Raw genomic sequence first — 20,765 nt, 5'->3', positions numbered from 1 at the left:
TAGTGACGATCAACTGTAACTCTTTTCTCTATCACTTTCGACTATAGACTATCTAGAATGTATAACTATCGGCTAGCTATCGAGAAATTCTATATGAAAACATGATCAGTGCCTTTAGCGGTTGCCATAGAAATGAAATGTTCAGTACATTTTAAATGTCAAAATCTCGATACCCATTAGTACCGACTGGTGAGAATCACCAAACTTGTAGAAACTGGCAAAATAATAAAGCGACCTTTCTACATAAAACGACAATTTGAATAAGCTTGTAATCTCGAATTGCAAGTCTCCAATACAAACCTTGCACCAAAGAGAAAGTAACGGCCTTTCTTTCAATTCCCGTCCATTTCAATGGAAAAACGTATTCAAATAGTATTCGGTATAAAACCGTTAAATTGGATATCATGGTCCGCTATTGACAATTGAAGTATGTTTGACAAAGTGATTTCTACTGCTGTATCATCATTTACTAAGAGAAAACTGTTTTTGGATTTATTGTTTCATTTATTTATTCACAAACAATACATAAAACAATTGTGTTTGAATTTTGTATTGAAAATCGTCAAATTGATATTGACACATTAGTAGAGTAATATGTATGTAGAGCCCTTTAAACTTATTTCCTAGATAAATACAAATATCTATTTCACTTGACTCTTATGTACATTATGAAACGATTTGAGTATTAAAATTTTAGTTAATTATGAAACAAGAATAATCTCACAATAAACTCCTTTTACAAAAAATACAATTACAAAGCGTGCCTAAAACAAAAGCAGAAATAAGAAAATTAAAAACAACTACTAATCAACCTTCAGAAAAGTGCTACATCACATGGTCAAGCGCATAAAAACAGCCTGAAACAGGAGACAGACATAAGAAAAACAATCACTATACAACCTTCACAGACACCTACTTAATCATGAAAAACCAAATTTCCCAAAGAATAAGATCTATAACAATGTATTTAAGTATATAACACGGATCTCTGAGTGCGGTTCAAGCCACGTTTGGAGGCCTCACAGGCCGGAAGCACGATGTAGGTAGTTTGTGTTAATTTTCTCACGCCAAGCCTTAGTCATGACAGTACAACCTCTTTTTAAATGTTCAATGGACGGATGGCTGCAATTTTTTTGTTGCTATTTTTAGTTTCAGTGTTTTATGTGGGTATTCCGGGAAAACCTTGACGAGATTGGACGAAATGTGGAAATGTTATAAAGTATTGCTTCGGGTTGAGTAAATAACGAGACTATTTGGGTGAAAATTATAATTTTATTCTGCCATTGTAGAGCTCTTAGAAACTCTACTTTATCTACTCTCTTTTAAAGAGACAAAAAATGTTTTTCCAACTCTACAATAGTGACTTTATTCTGACATTTTTAAAGCAGTAACTGTTCTCGCAACTGGTTACAAAAAACTGCTGTACACACATAGAAACAAACTGTCGAAAACATGTTAAAATATTTTACTTTACCTTCAAAATGTTGATATTTTCTCAGCTTTAGTGCAAGTTACCTAATGTTTACTACAACGTACGAGTCTAGACAACGTACTACAATAAATAACATCGTAAACTTGACCAGACAATCACTTAGTTTTATGTTCACGTGGGCTTACAACACTAATCTAATAAATAGTACTACAGCAAAAATATATATAAAATTCAGTTAGCTATTCAATAATCGCGAATTATTAATGCTGAGTGAGAGTATGTTTTACAGTTTCTTAGTTTAGGAAATTTGACTTTTGAACGATACATCCTCGATACTATCGAGTTGTTGGCAAGTGTCACGATATATCACCCAATATTTGGAACATTGGTTTTGAATTGATCTGTATAAAGAGAAAATTTTCAGTCACTTTGATAATGTATGACGTATTCAACAAATTATTACACGTTGCAAAGTTTTAAAACTACTGTAATCTAAAACGTTTTGAAAATCACTTAATCTGTATAAGTATAATTATGCCGAGCTAATTACAGTCCCTAAATCAAATCAAACAACACCAAAAACTGAACTACTGATAAAAACATTCACTTTATTTACATCGATTCATATCAACACTAATCACCGTATCAAAAGTGAAATCCAAACCATATTTTGCAAAGATAATCGCGATAAACTATTTCCACGCCTTGCCGAAGAAAACGCAACGCTTATCGTGGTTCGAATCACTGAGGGAATCAGGTTACAATGCGATAGACAAGTGACTACAACCTGCCAGTGTTATGCAATACTATCATATTTAACTCACTACTTTCTTTGCACGTGGCGGTGCAATAAGACACTGTTTTATCTATTCCGACTGTTTCTATAGAAAATATGTGTATTTTTTCGCTTTTTGAAGTGACTCTCATTTCTGATCAAAGATTTTTGTGAAAAATGTGAACTTTATTGATTCTAGTTTAATTTTTCTTTCAGATATACACTGTAGAGATATCTAGTCTAATAGTACTACTTCTACTAGTCTCTCTAGCTGCTCTAGTATTTAATATGAAAAGTCTTTGTTTTTCTCGAAATAGTTGCTAGATTTGCCAGAAATGTTGCTAAGATAGAGTAATTTTGTATTGACTTATTAACAACCGTCTTATTAGAAGATTTAGTTTCGGATTTGAATACTCTCTCCAAAACACCGAAACTAAATCACCTGCAGCGACTACTAAACAGAAATGCAAACAAAATATGATACGTTCTCTCTCACACGCGCACATGTACTTAGTTGCTAACGAAAGTGCGCTACCTACTTATTTTCCAACATATACGTATGTACATTGTACAAACGTGTATTTTACTGATTAACCAATTTCACTTCGTTTTCAACGGGACACACTGTCACTCATTAACTTTTCGGTTTAGAAAGTGAATATTTATACCTCGTATTAAATAGTGGACGCTTTTACTATACGAGTATAATAACCGTAGGTACGATAGCGTACTGCGCATTTCCGAATAATAACTTGTTTGTATGGAAAACTGCGTGGTAAAATCGGATAAAATATGTTTATGTGATAAGTGTTTACGTTTCAAATTATACGATTTCCATTCGCTATCGTTGTAATGAAAAGGATAAAGTTTATTTTTAACGAAAGTGACGTCACTTTTCAGAATACGTTTTCTATTGGGTGTAATGTTTTGGTGGTGTGTGCGCCTGTTGCATGGGAGTCGCGTATCGTGGCGAGGGGCGTGCGAGCACGGGCGGCGCGGCGGCGTGGCGAACGCGGGACGTGACCGCACGGGACGGGAGGAGTCGCGGCCGCGTGGCGCGGGAGTTGCGGGAAGCGACCTTGACGCCTCACGAGGAATGAATCACGGCAGCGAAAGTGGGAGAAATGTGCCGCCGCGCCCCGCGCCGCTCACTTTTACTTTCCAGTGTGGCGCAACCGACTGCGGCTTGGCGGAGCGCGCGCGCCACTCGCCCGGCGCCCGCGGCCCGCAGCGCCGTCGCGCCGACCCGCACACCGCGCTCCCGACACTCTCCGCCCGCGCCTGTGACTGTGCCCGGATTACAGTGATACAACCACACAGTGCATCACACACGATTCAGTTTGAGTGATTCCCGTGGCGAAAGTAGAAACCGGGTCGCCGATAAGCGTTGTGCAACAAGTTGCGCGCGGAACTCGCGCGCGGCCTCGCACTCTCCCGCAGGAAGCGTGTCGCAAGCGGGGAAGTGGCGCAAGCGCCGGGAAGCCGTCGCGTGCGCTCCTGCACACACACACACCCTGGATTGCCCCGGCGATACTGGATTCTCTTCTAACATAGTCCCCTGGTAAGAGACATCGATGTGTACTTAGTTGTAGTATTTAGTAGGCTATCGCTGTGAATTAGAAAGTGTCAGCTACAGAGAAAAGCAGTAATTAGAGGTCGCGTTCGCGCACTGTTCCATCCCGCGCGTTCGCTTCTAAGCGTCGGAGATCGCAGTGAAGGGGACCAAGTGTCAACCAACACACTCAAAGCGCACAATTGGCGTCACCGCCGACTGAACTTCGGCTCGGGTGTCGGAAACGCTACAAATAAAGAAGTGAAATATCCAAGGACAATACAACTTTCAAGTGATTTCGCGCGCGGCCGACAATAAAAACTTCGTAACGCGCCTGCGCAACCTCTCGGTCTCACTTTCGACGTCTGCGCCGAGCCTCGCTCGACGAGCCGCGCTTTCAATAACTATTACAAAACCTCCGGCATGTCGAATTTTCTTTCGAAAGTTATCGCCGCTAGAAATTTGATTCTGTGAAGTAACGAGCGTTTCAAAACTTTTATTAACTTAGGTGATGTTGAAAATGTGAAAATTGTGCTCCGACCACATGTTTCGGTGGAAAACCTTGTAGTCTCCGTGACCACAACTGAGTCATTTTGTTAAAGCCATTACGAGCAGCACGTTGCGAGCAACTGTCATCATTAAGGAGAACTGAAAGGAACACAGTCCAAGGCCAGTTGGATAACGAATTTTCGTTTAATATTAATAAATGGCAAGCACGGCCGATCGTGACGGATCCAATGGTGCACGCGGATGCATAGGATCTGTGACCGAAACACTTTCACGCGAACGCCCGCTGCGATCACAATAACCGAGCCAAATCGACACAATAAAAGACACGATATAGATGATATAATCGTTCGTAATTGACGAAATTCATTTCACGCAATTAGTTTGGTTGCTATGCTAGCGATACGAATTCTTTGTGCCGATACCTCGAATACAATACAACGTATCTATTCTTGCGATTTAAAAATACATTTATTTAAAATAAGAATCGCACACACAGAAAAGCCATAACAGAAACATGTATTGTGATGAATGAAGAGGACACATTACTCTCACGTGACATATTTTACAAACTAGTAAGCTGTAGAACAAATTGTCTATTTATTTATTGAATAAGTTGCGTATTATAGAGCCGATACATCTGTATGAATGTGATAATCCTTTCTAAAATATCTGTTAATCTATCAATACATCGTGATAAGAAACTAGTTATGCAATTCACGCATGCAACGGCTTAAACGCTTTCATTTTCAAACTCGAACATTAGTGGGCGGGTCTTTAAATGTCAGGATTAAGATTTATGATAAACATCGTGATTAGGCAGTGACAAAAGTACAATGAATATAGTTAAACTTTCACCCGGAGAAATGGCGGCGCGAAAGTGCGTCGGCTGAGCGGACGATTTCATCCCGATTTCACAAGACGATTTAACGAAATTATTCGCGTGTATCGAAATTTGAGGATGTGTTGAAAAATCGTATGAGTGTCAACACTTTTCCTTTACGTCGACGTTCAAGAAAAACGGCTTATTATGAGAATAAATCAGAATGCTTAGTAAAGTGAAAACCTAGAGTTTTGATGTAGTCAATTCTCGCAGGTACAGATCATCACAATTTGTGAGAAAAGTTTTAACATGTTTCCGAGGTATTTTATGGTGAATCATAAAGATGGTCGATGACGAAATGTCATAATAAACTTTAGAGCGTGCATCACAAGTGCTGCCTTTATACGGCGTGAGAGTTCTTTAAGTTTTGTAATCACATTGAAGTGCAAATTGTCGGTTTAATTTCTGACCTATTCAAGCCTCTAAGGCTGAATATAATAATAATATGTTTTAAGTAATATCTGGTACTGGTAAATATTTGCAAAACGTTATTAAAAAATACACATGAACGGGAACGCATGTTTATCAAAGAAACTGTTCAATTGTTGATATTTTACACTAATGACTGTGTTTTAGTAGAACATAGATATTTCGTAAAACCGTGAACAGACCATTGTTTTGCAACGCATATGAAAAGGTCTGTTACAAATACTATGATAAATGAATAGTTCTGCACAACGACAGTTCACTATTTATCAATAGATCCATTTATAAAATATCACTTTTGCATGATATCATGTTTCCGTGTTTAATTAATTCAACGGCAATAAATATATAGTAAGTGTTCACATCGAGATAAACAATAGGATTATACACGAGTCGGTGTTGGGAGCCTCTTACTTTGTTACAAAATAAGTTTCAATAACAAAAATATTAAATTGAGACTCAGAAACAAGTAGCAATTAAAGTAATTCTCACAGAGGCTGATGTTGTGTTTACGTAATTTGTGTCTTTTGAAGAAATTCACTGTGTTATCCAATCTGTTTAGACAATGATAGTAAGGAAATGAAAGTGGAAAGCTGTTACGAGAACGGAACAGTTGCGTTTATAGTCGCATTAGCACGTTATAAAGTTTACATCGAGCCATCTGGTTCGGATGTTCCATATACAAATCTGCATATTCATCGATATGCTAATGTCCACTCTAAAAATCTGTGCGATCACAAAAACCGTTTTTTTGTTATATGACATTTGTTTCTAGTGATATTTATTTATCATAAGTAGAACATTTGGCACGTAAATGTCGCGAGGAAATCCGTATTGCCTAAACCTGTATCTGCGGAAGGACAATGTTCGTTTCGAAGTAACAGTCTTACGGCTAGTTCCCTGGGTGTGTCTTAGAACATTTCTATCTCAGTACAAGATTATTTTTGATTCTTTCTTTCATAGTATGTAAGCTAGCTTCGACATATCTTTTATCTCTTTCCTTCTCTTTCCGTTGGCTACTGGAGAGTTCAGAGTCCCAAAAAAAGATAAATGTGTCAGCCCCTAACTTAATGTTTTTATATAAGTATTGTTCTTTCACTAGATGTTCTGTATCAGTTTTGATAAGTACTTTGGAACTGGTACCAAACTAAAACAAATAAATTAAATAAACTGCCTCACATTTATGAATGCGAATCTAGGCTAGGCTCATTATTCTTCAAAACACCATGATTAATGAGTCAAACAATACAATAGGTTAAAATATTCATATCATTTAACTTTTCTTTCAAATTTTATGAAACATCTTTCACTGCTCGCGGTAACAGCTTTATTTGCTCAAAACAAATGTGTTTCATTAAAACCATTTGCGAACTCTCTAACGACCTACTTAACTGCATTATCTTAAACTTCTTCACCTACTGTAATTGCGCCACAGTTTTCATTTCTCGGTGACCACCCACGCTAACTACGTGTCAAATTGCTAATAGCATTATCAACTTTCATTGCATCATCGTCGTCATCACTAGTAATTATAGTGTTTGTCCAGGCGACACCGCTCGTTATAACAATAAAGCTATCTGCTACGCTCATTAACTTATAAAAGTACTCCAATATTTATTTTGGACCTGCAGTTTGTTCAGTACTCGGACTCATCTCTAGATAGAATATAAACATCTTATATGGAAGCATCGTTTAATCTGTCGGTACCGTCAAGTAGGTAACAGCGGCGTAGGCGATGGCGGTACACATTGCAACGTGCCGATTCATATCCAAGGTCTTTCCTAGTGGAAGAGAACGGAGTTTCCTGCGGCCGCCTATCTCTCGCGCACACCGACATTCGCACGTGAACGCACACGCGCCCACGTGTCGCTATTCTTTGTGTTCAATCTTTCCTAGTTACCGTTGCGTCTCGCGAGGCATCTTCTTTTTGTGCCGTCCGCTAACGTTTGAAGTTTGAGGCTCCGACCGCTTCATTATATAGGCGACGGGCGATGCGCGCGCTTCGCAGTTAGTGTGTCACTAGAGCCGGCGCGAGAGGTGGCCTGCAAGGACTGTACCGCGCCAACCTTTTTTTCTGTGCGTGCGATGTTTTCACTTTCGTCATTTTGACCGGGCCAGTTTGATTTGACGTCGCTCGCGCACGGACGTGTCTAGGTTCCGGCGTTGTGATATCCTGTGATCGCTGGTGCTCCGGATTGTTATTGTTTATGAAATTTATTTTTTTGTGAAAATATGGCTGTGATAAAGTGTTAATATGTTCGATAGTAACATTCTTTTTAATTTCTACAATGAGATTGCTAATAGAAGTGCACTACAGTTGGCAAGGTAAGGTTGTTTTGTTTGTTTACCTTAAATTTTAGTATGTGGGGATGCGCATGTAGGTGTGGGCGGCGGGTAGGTAGGCACAATGTTCGTAGTCCGGTGGGACGGTCGGCACAACCTTGGCTCTAATGAACGCACTATTCGCCGCTTCATCCGCCTCTCGCCTTCGCCTGAGCCTCGCTCGGCGAAGAGGTTAATAGGTTCACATTAGATGGTGGTTTGCGAAATCGTCTGACTGAGCTCAGCGTATGCTGCGCCCGCGACGCTTTTCCACGGTTGGTTTCGCGCGCATTCGACACACACAAGTTTCATAAAGATTATTACGCGACCATTCACAATTTCACATATTGAGACTACAATAACTGCATGTAGAACATATAAAAACACAAATCGGAAATCATCAACACGGTACCTACATCACATAACATAGCGTAAATTAGATATTACACAATTCATTAGCATACAGAAAACTATTAAATAAACAAACATTGTAAATGGAGCTTCAACAACAAAAGTAAAAAATATTTATATTTTTCATTAAGAGTTTGATGTTAAAAATATATTTCCAAACAAAGTTTTGGAAGTCTCATCGTTTTCGTTCACCGGAGCACGTTAATGAGCGCCAATTAATTACCTGTTTAACCGCGAATTTCACTTTTGATTGCTCGTGCATAAAATCGATTTGGGAACTGATAAATACTCGTTTCGCAATAGTAAAAGTCGACTCATTGCTTTGACACGTAATTACCGAATATCATTACGGGCATGGGAATCGATTATTGAGAAATCATTGCGCAGTTGAAGAGTTTCAATAAATGTCGTATTTTTTTGATAGCCATCTTATTTGTGTACAGTTTAAAAATAATCAATAACAATATTGTCCAGTCGATTAGGTCTATTATTATTTTATTCGTCAGAATCTTACGCAAACATAACAAAACAAAAAATACAACATTGAACTGAATTAATTTCGTGTTAATCGTGTAATGAGTTATCATTTTATTAATTACTACCTATCCAAGGCTTCCAAACAATCTTGTTGATAATTCGTGCTATTGACAAATATTGTTACGATTGAGATAAGTGCGTGATCGAACAATATTTATATCACTTCCTTGATCAATAAAATATTTTCGATAATAACAACGCTTTAATTGCTCCCGAAATTTTAATTTTCGGCAACAGAAAAACGACAAAGAAAACTGAAACAAAATTTTGAGTGACCTAAATAGAAATGTTTTCAATAATAAAGTCCAAATATATCACGGTAAATAGTAACAAATCATAAAAATAAAACACACTAAAAATATAAAGTTGCTAACAAAACTTTATATTTGAAACAAGGAAGCAATAAAAACTACCTAACATCGGGAGCGTCAGATAGTTTTGTAAATAAAACAAAAGAATATGCTACAGTTCTGAATACGTGAGGTATCTACAAGTGTATTGTTTCAAATACTTTTATTACATGAACTACAAAGGAGAAGGTACCTATAGACGTAGATAGGAGAGCCTCTGTGCGTGGAATATTTACAAATGTTGTTTTGAATATCATCTATGTCTGTCAATGATTACTACAAGATTTTTAATGTTTTATAAACATCATTGAAACTCACGATGAAACAACTAAGAACAAAAGTTTGACAGCTGCGAGAAAAAGGAAAATAATCTTAACTACATCACGATTTCTGTTTTTGAAAGTAAAAACCTAAAGCACCGTCAATGGGGAAATACAATGACGAATATCAAAAACGAAATGCGCAATTAAAATAAAATGTTTAACCTTCAAACGATACATAAACAATATTTTGATCCGCAATCGAAATTAATAAAACAATAAGAAGCGGAGAACCACTCAATGAAATTCCACAAATTGCCTATTTCGGGTTAAGGGCAACTAAAATGTCATACTTTATTACGATACCTGTTATTGACATTTATACAAAATTGATGATCAGAAGCGCGTTGATGAAAATTACGCAATGTGAATTGATATCGATGTTTGTAGAGAGAACTGTGTCAATGAAGCAGAAGTGCTGGCAGTTGGCACGAGTTAACAATTAAAGGGCGAGCCACGAATGATCGCCCAATGCCGTTTTTCTATTTGACTTAACGAATATCACGCGTATTTTTAGTGTTCCGCACTTGTACGAAAATAAACTGCATATTTGTTAAATTGTCTTGTTCTAAACTTAGATGGAAATTTACAGGCCAATTGGAATATACGGTGATGGGAAATTGACGCGTTCCAATTAGATTATTAAGTTAAGTAGATCTTGTTAAGAAAATTTCGACTATCTATTTGACATTCTGGTCATTGCTTATAAGACTATCTATCTGTTCATTCAAATCATCATTATGTGCTACTCTGTTTTATCCATAATCTCTTAGTTCATTTCGACCACCAGATATGTTAATGACTCCTTGAACTTTTCTATATTGATGATATAGGTACATTCAATTATAATTCGAAATAAACCTCAAAGATTGGTTCTTATAAATATTTTAATAAATAACAAACCTTGATATTCAAATGCGGTTATGAAATGACTTGAATTAACTGTGGATGTAGTATTTTAAAACATGTCTTTGGATCGGCCTTCGTTCAGTATTGTCTGATTAACACGATGGGTACCGATAAGACCCACCGTTCAAATTGATAAGATTTTTGATTTGTATAACCTTTAAATATTTGATAAATTTAACCGCAGTTCCTATCTGCCCTACATTTCTTTATAGGATCTGTAGAAACACAATCAAATATCCTATAAGAAAATATACTAACAAGACCAATTCTAATAAACAGATTTCTGAAATTCTGTATCCAAAATTCCCATTCACCATTCATGTTTTCGCTATCATCTTGTAGCTAAGTGATATTATAAATTACTTCGATGCTTATCACATTTTAAGTAGGTATCGATACTTATAACCGCATAGATACAGTTGTTCTACTAAACCTACCAGTAACCCACACAATCAAATAATTAGTTTCGCATTGTCAAACACCAAATTAATTAGATTTGATAATATTTGTTTTACGCAATATCAGTGTAGCTTCCGTGTGGAACAATCCACTCGTTTATCGTCTACACGTGGTCACAAACTAGATCTTTTTCCCGCTGCAGTTTGCATAAACTAATTACGGACACGGGCGAGAACCTCTGTTTGTTCGTAATAATCTATTCGTTACAAATAATTGTAATATAACCACAAATGTAACCGTTGTAATTAGGTCACGCTATGATTCGATTGTAACTCCTATTTCCTGGAAATATGTCGCTGCTACTATGAACTTATCATGACCATTATACTAGCGTTGCATAGCAATAGGAAAAATCTTGAATCTAATTAATATTACCATCTATAATTGTCTTGAATAATAACGTAGGAAGTACGGAAAATAAGGCAACATAAATGCTCCTAATGATAGCGAAGCGTTTAAACTTGCAAAAACTAGTTGCGCACGTTTGCGAAAATCTAAATTTTCAATGGAGTCATAATTAGTAAAACGCATCGTTTGTTCGCAGGCTTTGTGCACGTATTTAACGTTCCGAGAAACTAGGTTTACAACGTAGAAACGCAAACATTTCTAAAATCCCAAATGCGAGAGCCGAGCTGCTCGATGCTATTTCGCAATCGACATTTACTCCTTGTAAAGTCGACATAAACATTTTCTCAGAAATACAAATATATTCGGCACCATTGCACTTAGAATTATCCATCCGAATAAAAATGTCTCAACTTCTTTATCGTCCGATGGAATTTCTTCATAGTTCTGCGTACAATTTGACATTGAACTGAATTAAAAAGCGTTATCAGAGGGCTCGATATGTTTGTCAGTGTAGTGTGCGCCGGTTGTGAAACACTCGTAACATTTGGACAGTAGTTAAATAGAGGCTCATTAACACCTTTTCGTTTGGTTTTAATCATTATTTAATCGAATTTTAATGTATCCTTACTATTCGAATGTGACGGTCACTGTCCATGTCCATCTATTAGCACAGTTAACAAGTTCCAATTCGATCAGACGTATCTCCGTCACCGCTAATTCTGCCTTTTCGATGCCGACATTTTAATTTTAATGTATATTCAAATAAAAAACTCGATACTTTAAACTTCTGAAACTCAAGCCAAGGTCATAAACGTCGGCGAGTACTGAAGAACATAATAACAGTAAAAATAATACAACGCGGCAGATATGGTAGTTCAAAAACACCATTGTATTAGGACACAATAAAATTTGGAATAGAAGTTGTCAAATTACTCCCAGCCCTTTCTTGTTCCCGTTCACGGTACAAATTACCGAAGGACGTTGGAACTGGGTCACTTCGGAAATAGTTTATTGTTATCGGCTAGTCTGCGCGCACGCAATGCTCACACGCACGCCCAAGCGGCGTTCGATTTTCAAACGTTTACACACACGAACGAACCCCCGACTCAATTAGGGTTCATCCTTTAAGACTCTCGGAAGTCCTTGTGCTAGTTTGCCTTCGGAATCTTCAATATCATCATCGTTTATATCTATGGGTGCGGTATCAAACGGCTTCCGCTTTCGTATCAAAATCAAAACGTACTTTCTTAAGGTCGACTTGTCAATAAAATTGAAAAGGTGTCGGATTTATATTTTCATAATATTCTTAATATAATGTCAATACGACTGTTGAGGCCAGAGTTTGGTCTATTAGTTTTATTACGTAGTTACCCTTGCGTCGAATATTTAATATTTATAGCCTAACGCTTTCGACAGACCCTTGGTAATGCGTGATCTTCGATGCAAGTACATGGTGCGCCAAGGCTCTTCGTTTGATTGCTTCTTATTAAATGATGCACCTCGATGTGCACCGATCTGACAATTGTTTACGACGCCACCAATACACCTAATGCATCACTCTAGTAATAACCTTTAGAACCTTGACCACGCCAATAAATTAATTATAGTGGCTTGTCACAGTCGGCAATAAAAATTCTCATCTACGCATAAAGTGTGATTGTTCACAATTTTATAGGCAATTCGATTAGTGGCAAGTTGTAAAATAACTTGGAGACCTCAAGGCTTCCAAACAATAACTCACACACGGCCACGTCGCTGGCACACCGCCACACAATGAATAGTACTGTTTCATAGATAACGCATAGACCTATCAATTTGGTCTAGCACATTCACAGGCGTACAAATCTGCGCTCACATCCGGAGTAGGGCGTGTAGTGCGTGTGTGAGTGCACTCACACTGTCGCGCCATTTCCCACTAGCTGACTAGCCCCACTCCGAGTGCGCACGCGCGCGCACACACAACCACACACAAACCCTATAGTAAAGACTAATAAGACTGAAGTATCGTGAACGAAAGCGCACGTTTCACGCCCAACATGTATTTTTAGCAAAATGCTACGCCGTACGGGTAGGTCAGTTACTATTATGACTGAAATTTTGATAAGAGCCATTGAGTGTATCGTAATGAGAGTTGCGTAACAGCTTTCATTATTTCTTATCTTTCCATTCATGTAACCTCGGGTAGCACTGTCCATGCCCGCCGGTATTGTTTGGACATACAGGTGCGATAGAGAACAATATTCATCAAAACAATCACTATAATCTTCATTCCAAACAAATCCATTATCACATTCATAGGAAGAGAATTCATGAATAACTTCACTATCAATAATTCAACAAGTTTTTTGGTAGCACATTCGCGGAACGTTTATCACTTACCCAAAACATTGAAATCGAATCTTTTGATTTCGGTAATCCAAATAAGAATAGCATGAAATATTGAAATCCTATTATCCTGATTATGGAAAGCGAAATGCCGCAACATGTGCTAGGAATAAAACATAGATGAGTCATCTTGTGGTTTTAGTTTGTCAAAACGTGATTCAATTGTACATACAATTTTAGCGAAAGACTCGCATGATTGATCATCGTCGAATTTAGAATGGTTTGAATAGTGGTCCATTTTTCCTCCTAACCTCTTTGCGGTTCCCTGAAATGATTGGTCCTTCTCCGTATTAAATTAAAGAGAATCATTTTATTCTCCAGAATTGATTACTGACAAGTACATCATTAAAATTAGTATTGTAAGTGAGAAGTATATTTCGCTTATACTCGTAAACTAAGAGGTATAACGACTATCTTCTATAACAACATTTATTAAATGAACGTATTTAGAACATAAGTTATGTTCTCCCGTCATAGGATCAGTCTTCGTTTTTACAACCTATTATGTTAACGCACAAAATATTATCAAAGTGACATGCCCTCGGTCGTATAACACTTTATAGCTTCATTGTCCTTAGTTATAAATAAGAAAATCTTTACGTTACAAGACATAAGTTGTGGCACTTCCTTGCTGTAAACAAACATTTCACGTTAGACAGTCAATACTTATTTAAATCTATAATCTATACACATGTTTCTGTCCATCTGTTCCTTCTTTTCTTATAATAAATCACTCTTCATTGAATCTCATTATTGATTTAATATTATGCACTTGTACTTGTATTTTAGGTTTAAAAAAGGTAACGCGGAGTCGCAGAATATCCTTAAAAAAATCACTTAGCAACCATTTTGTTGTTGCTTTATAAAGACAAAGATGTCATTTAACTTGAACTTTATTAGAATTTTCACTAGGAAACAGACAATAAATAATAAAATTATTCAACAGTCACAGTAACCGTATTTGATAACCTACAATCGTTTGTTAGTTCTACATAAATAAATGCGAAAAGTAATTTCATATTATTATATTTCCTCTTAATATTTTCTATATATTTTCCTATACTATTAAAGATAATGGGTAGCACTTTAACCACTATTTCCATTAGTTCACCTTTATAAATAACTTTATTTACTATGTTTAATGCCATATTTACAAGTTTGAGAAAAAATATTATCTTACAGTTGCTGGTGATACCTAATATCCATATCTATACAAATTTTATAAAAACAAAAGTCTATGCGGTTGTTTGTTACGCGTTTATAGCTAAACCGGTGAACCGACTTTGATAAAATTTATTTTAAAAATATTAAAAATATCCTAGGTCCTACATAGGCCAGGTCAAACAAAGGCATTTTTTTAATCCAACCCTTAGTGGTTAATACATTGAATAATTACTCTTATCATCTGAGGAATCGCTTGCGTCAGCTAGCGACACACAATTTTCAAATATCCTAATAATTAGTCATATTATTATTAAGTTTATCTTCTTTAATCTTTACTAAAACATTTTCACCTCGTTTATATTTATTCAAATCTTAAACTCTTTCAATTTCATCACATCTCGGGTTATCTACAAAATGATATTTTTCATGAACACGCTCCATTTTCCAAACGCACTTAATGTTTGCGTCGGTTGTGAAAGACGATGGTTATCTCATTAAAATTACGGCACATTTTCCCACTTGAGCAACCGTTACACTCGGTTTGATGCAAATGTAACAAAAAAATATTCTTTCTACATTGTCTTATCTCCTTTTTCGCTTGTTTTAAAATGTTTAAGTTATTTTGTTCCTGTATATTAGTCAGCTTATTACGTCATTGTTTATTTGTTTTATTTGAACACTTGTGAAATACTCGTCATCTTCTTCAAAATAATGTTTTTAAGTTTGATACCTACGAAAATTCGATACCTACAAACACCTCTGATTGGTCGCTCAGTATCAATTCCAAACCAATCGTGTTGTGAAACTGTGACAATCCAAGAGAAATCCTTAGTATGCTTATCTTCCCCAGTAGCATACATAATGTTCCGCTGATATTTAACTTCGCTGATAACTCGGAAATTGGGACAGACATTGTATTGTGGTCCTCTCACGTTTCGTGCTTAATCTTCGGTTGCTAACTTTTTGTTGTTAGCGATTAATCACTCCACGCTATTGCGCACTTTTGAGACGTAGTAAACATCTAAGATAAATATTTTGTAGTTTTACGTTTCTGTATTATGAGCTGGTTTTCATATAAATATGATAAATAAAAATTGGTCGATTCTATTGTAACGTTGAATTTGAATTGAATACAGTAGCATGAGTCAGAAAGACTCTCTTTGATTAACAATATAAAATGTTTCCAATAGGTACACGGTTAGCACTTATAAGTCATTCAATGTTGTATTATTAAGTGTTTTCCTCGACATTGTTTACCGATTTTAACGCTTACGTCTTTATTCCTAGAATTCATAAAAAAAACTCCCAAGAATTACCTTTACAAGGAAATGGGAAATTCCAGAGAATTATGACTTGTTGGAGGACAATATGACATGCATGTATTAAAATTATTGAGACATAATATATCAATCAAATAATAATCCTAATAAGGACACACGACAAGATATAAGAATTGAATAAAGATCTTCAATTATGAAAAGATATAATATCATGAATATACATGAAGATAGACATAAAAGGAAATGTCTGTATGAATGGCGAATAAATTGTACAGACACGCCTCTAATAGATGCAAAAATACGTAAAGGAATTAATAAGGTTACAAATGAAAAGCTCTAATACATTAAAGATGGGCCAGATGAGGAATATGAACGTAAATATGACGAAACTGTCGGACACATAAGATGATGCTTATTAAGATTACAACACTAACGCTAAAACGAGGCTTCTCAAAATTACCCCGAAAAAACCTCACGTAACAGTGATGGACATAAAAGCAAGGAAATCAAAACTGAGTCGCTACAACAGTTACGTGGTCGCATTACGTAAAGCCTTTCGCATACTTTCTCTGACAGCAAAATTTAGTGTTCGCTGTTATGCAACTTTACGAAATGGCAGTCGACTAAATTTCATCATTTCGACTACAGAGAAGATCACGGCTTCATATATGGAAGTGAGCGACGATGTGACGAAATAAGAAATGCTGGGATGTGTTTTTTAAGAAAACGTGTCGTTTTAATTCATCTTATGTACCAGCGGTCACATTTCGTTGATTTATTTCTTACTGAGTGACACCTGGTTTTAAATCAAATTACGTCACTTAGCAAATAGAAATCTCTTTCCTATTACGTATTCTGGTTAAGAGTGGAACCAGTAAAAGTAAGAAATGTGGGCTGATGTTAAATAGTCCAATAGAAAATTTGTTATGCTACTGAATTAAAAATGCAAACTGATTTAATGACAACCTATCTGTATAAATAACAATTAAGCATTGATAATTATGCAAAAACAATTACTAGCAGCAAGAACTTCTTAGGAACATTAAGTACATACTCGAGACCGGTATTCCTTATAATGACAGCTCAAGTTGAAACAGGAAATTTTCAATTAAAAAAAATCAAACATGTCAGTGAATTACCATAAATACTTCTATAATAACAATATAAAGCTGTCAGTCGGTTTTATATTGAGTTGAACGATGCAAATGTGAGTTTTTACCTAAGACTTGAGTGAAGTAACTTTCTAAAAACTGCTCGAGTGACCTTGAAATAAAACGCTGTTACAAAACCGCGGGCCGCTCGCCGGCGCTAACTCCCCCCTCCTGTGCAACGTGCCCGCGGATCTACGCACGCTCCACCACCACACGCGCACGCGCAGCGCCGCTGTGTGCGCACCCCTACACACACACGCACACACACAGACACACACAAACAGACACGCACGCACACACGTGCATCACACAAACACAAACAACACGTGTAGCTCATGTGTGAGTTAATCAGTTGAATGTGTAGAAAGGAGTGGTGAAAAATCTAGTCCGGTCCTACAACCTTACAACATTCTAAAGATTGGCATGTAATTCTTTGAACACGTGATATCAAAGAAAGAACTTCTAGTAACAGGGTGATTAAGAAAATGAGTCACTCGACGCTCCCGATCTATTGTGCGGTCTTCGTCTGCGTCACTACGATACGGAAAAACCGAAGAAAATAACTAGAGTTTTTCACTGAAATAAAATAGTCAGAGGTCATAAAATTATTCCATTCATACATTTATGCATCTGCGGCACGTTAACAAAACACGCCTTAAAATTCTGTCAGTTTTGAAATCATCGAATTCCAAATATGTGAAATCCTTGAACATGGATGTGGGTCATGATCAGGTTCCAATATGTGTCTCGTGCTCGGTTATTAGCATAGAGTTCTGAGGCGCGCGCGCCGATACGTTGCGCAATACTGTTGACTTTCATCCTGAAGGTCAAGTGCCATCCTATTTCAAAACGGACCTTGGACGAGTCTGGTTTACCTCGGACCGTTTGTAGAGAACAGTCGAGTAAACGGAAGAGATTGGTGCTAATAGATATTAATCAAACAAAGAAGACGTCTTTATGTTTCGTCGGCTGTTGGCTTTTAAAAATAATTGCTTGTAAATAAGAAAGATCAATCGCAGCAACACATCAAACAATCGAATGTAACTTTTTAGATAAGTATCGTTTTATAATAGTCGTATTCGATACAAACTTATGTTCGATTTGTTACAAAGCGGCCACGGATGCGAAGGTCAACTAATTTCGCGGCGTGAGAACGCCTCTATATAGACGATTTAATTCATCATAATTTGCTGTAATAACACCAGAGATATTCAAATGACTGCCGACAATCAAATCCGACCTTTTCTTAGACACGTTCTTTATAAATAGTCATCTAACTGCCGCAGTGATCGCAAAATGTCGAACACGAACTCGATTTGTTTCCGAACCAAAACAGTTGCGAAAATGTAGAAATACGCCAAAGGCGGTGTGTTGATCAGCGCGTCGACGGCGACGCCATTACCTCGGGAACAGAGGAAATCTTCATCCGAGCCGACGGGTGTCAATGTTTCGCAACCACATTCCAAAACGGCTGACGTTACATTTGTAATAAGCGCGTATGTACATTAGAGCTGTTTGCAGTAACAGTTAACAAGTATCTGGCACAAGGGATCGATCGTCAATCAAACGCAAGGTGAGAGTGTAACTGCGTAGCTATTTTAGCATCATCGAAGGTAAAACTGATTCGCGCTTTCGGCCCAAGACTCTCTCGTACAAGGGTACGATGGCATTTATAAATAAATACGTTTGTCAGCTGCCAACCGCAGTGTTATGTTTGATTATTGATTAGTCTACGCACTGCTGACATTCCGAATCACACCTACAGATAGCAGACACTCGTCATAACACCGAAGCGGTCAAACCACTGATGACCACCCAAATACCTATTAAACAATCTTACGCGTATTCCACGAGAACTAATAAAACGCAGTTATAAAGCAGTAAAACGATGAATGAAACAAAGCAAACGTTTGATGTTGATGTGAAACGTAAAGCCAATCATTATCACCCAAATTATCGTAATGGCAATGATCTCATTTGACTCGAGGCTCGACACTGATTACAATAACTAATTTGGATGGTCCCTCGTTTTAACAACGCAAAAGAAAATGATCAGCGATAAGCTTATCGATAAAAAGCGTGAATTCCTAAAGAGTTTGTTTTCGTCACACGTTGAACGATTATTGACACACGTCGAAGACGGCGGGAGCGGCGAACGGTTTAGTGGAGAGGGAATGCATTGATGGTGCACAGAATGCAGAGGCGAGCGTTGTTCTTATGAATGAAGTGGTATTTGTTGTGGAGTCGCATTACATAATGTATGTGGTGGAGCGGCATGGCGCATGGCGGCACTCGGTGCTGGCACCGAACATTTCGTCCGAAGGCCAGCAGCACAAAGCGTGTGCGGCGTATCGCTCGCCACGCGCGCCCAGCGGTTTCCTGTTTGACGACTATCGACTTACATCACTATCGCTTTCTGTCATACCTCGCACGCCTGTTAGAAGCTTGTAAAGGGGTCTGGCCCGTTGCTAAGTACCTTTGTACATGCGTTTGTCATTGAAGCTGTCTACTACCGGCATTATTATTACGACTTCCCAATCTCGCAACTCACAGCTCTTCCTTATTATTAAATTATTCAAACGCTCGTTTTCGTTATATCATTACGATACCGCGTAGCGTGTTTAATTGATGTATTTGCATTTCGTAACCGATAGGCGTGAAGTGAGTGCCTCGCCGATTGTCGCGAAAATTTCAACGGGTTACAGAATTGGCGTTAAAATGGATACAGACAATTTAATTTAGCCGATCATTTCAGTTATGTAAATAGAGCAGAAAACCGTTCACGAGCATGTAAATGCAGCCCATGAGATTCTGTGCGATTGTGAGCAAACCGGCAGAATGGCGTCGATCCGGTGTGTCAATCGGAACGCATCGGAGCATGCTGAGATCTAGCCTGGATACGCCGCCGAGTAATTGTTACTCGTATTCTAAACGTATAGATTTATCGCTTTGTTTTCTTAGTCGAATGCGTTTTACCAATAAGCCAAATGCTAATTATTCATTCTCGTAGTAATGTCTTCATTTGCATTAAAATGAACATTAGCATATAATTTGAATGTTACTTTTTCTGTCGTTTTGACGGCTGAGATTTTATGAGGTTTTGGTTCTTCGCGTCAATGAGGATTACGCAAGTGTTTGTCATTATCTTGCAAATGTCATTTCCACTGAGAATTTAAACAACAATTTGATTGACAATCAAGTTGACATTTCTATGAGAATCGTCTTGCAAGAGTTGTAATGCGATTGACCTCCCATTGATGACGACACTTCTGACGTCTTGGTCATTATCATTTGAACTTCAGAAGTAACAGATTGCAGGATTGCACCCATAAATCAGTACTGTAAAAAAACAATTGATGATTGAGCTTGGCCATGCAATTCTTGTGAGTTGTTCTTATTCTCATAATTCATTGACGATAACATAATGCTCTGATAGAATACGAATCAAGAAGTTAATAACTGTGTTGAATTTGAAGTTGCAACTGTTTTGATATTGGGTTGGGTCGGTTTAGTTTATTTTTGATTGTCTGGTGACAGTTATGAGGCAACACACT

The 20,765-nt window shown here is 37.4% G+C and overlaps 1 protein-coding gene across 2 annotated transcripts in view; it reads left to right on the top strand.

Annotated features, from left to right (window-relative positions):
* Positions 1-3,368: 3,368 nt before the first annotated feature.
* The window catches only part of ken (zinc finger and BTB domain-containing ken and barbie protein), a 29,471-nt gene continuing 12,074 nt past the window's right edge, over positions 3,369-20,765 (top strand). Inside the window, exon 1 of one of the 2 annotated variants that reach the window (XM_076113006.1) lies at positions 3,369-3,768. Coding sequence is in view for 1 of the 2 variants with exons in the window: in XM_076112997.1 (XP_075969112.1) it covers positions 7,830-7,900 (71 nt within the window). In the remaining variant the exon portion in view is untranslated. Of the gene's footprint in view, positions 3,769-7,566; positions 7,901-20,765 lie in introns of those variants that run through there. The other variant, XM_076112997.1, reaches the window with a different exon arrangement.

This window comes from Anticarsia gemmatalis, chromosome 1, assembly GCF_050436995.1.
Source record: "Anticarsia gemmatalis isolate Benzon Research Colony breed Stoneville strain chromosome 1, ilAntGemm2 primary, whole genome shotgun sequence".
In the NCBI taxonomy this organism is placed as follows: Eukaryota; Metazoa; Arthropoda; class Insecta; order Lepidoptera; family Erebidae; genus Anticarsia; species Anticarsia gemmatalis.
Note: the sequence above shows the minus strand (reverse complement) of the source record. Positions and strands in the feature narration are given on the sequence as shown.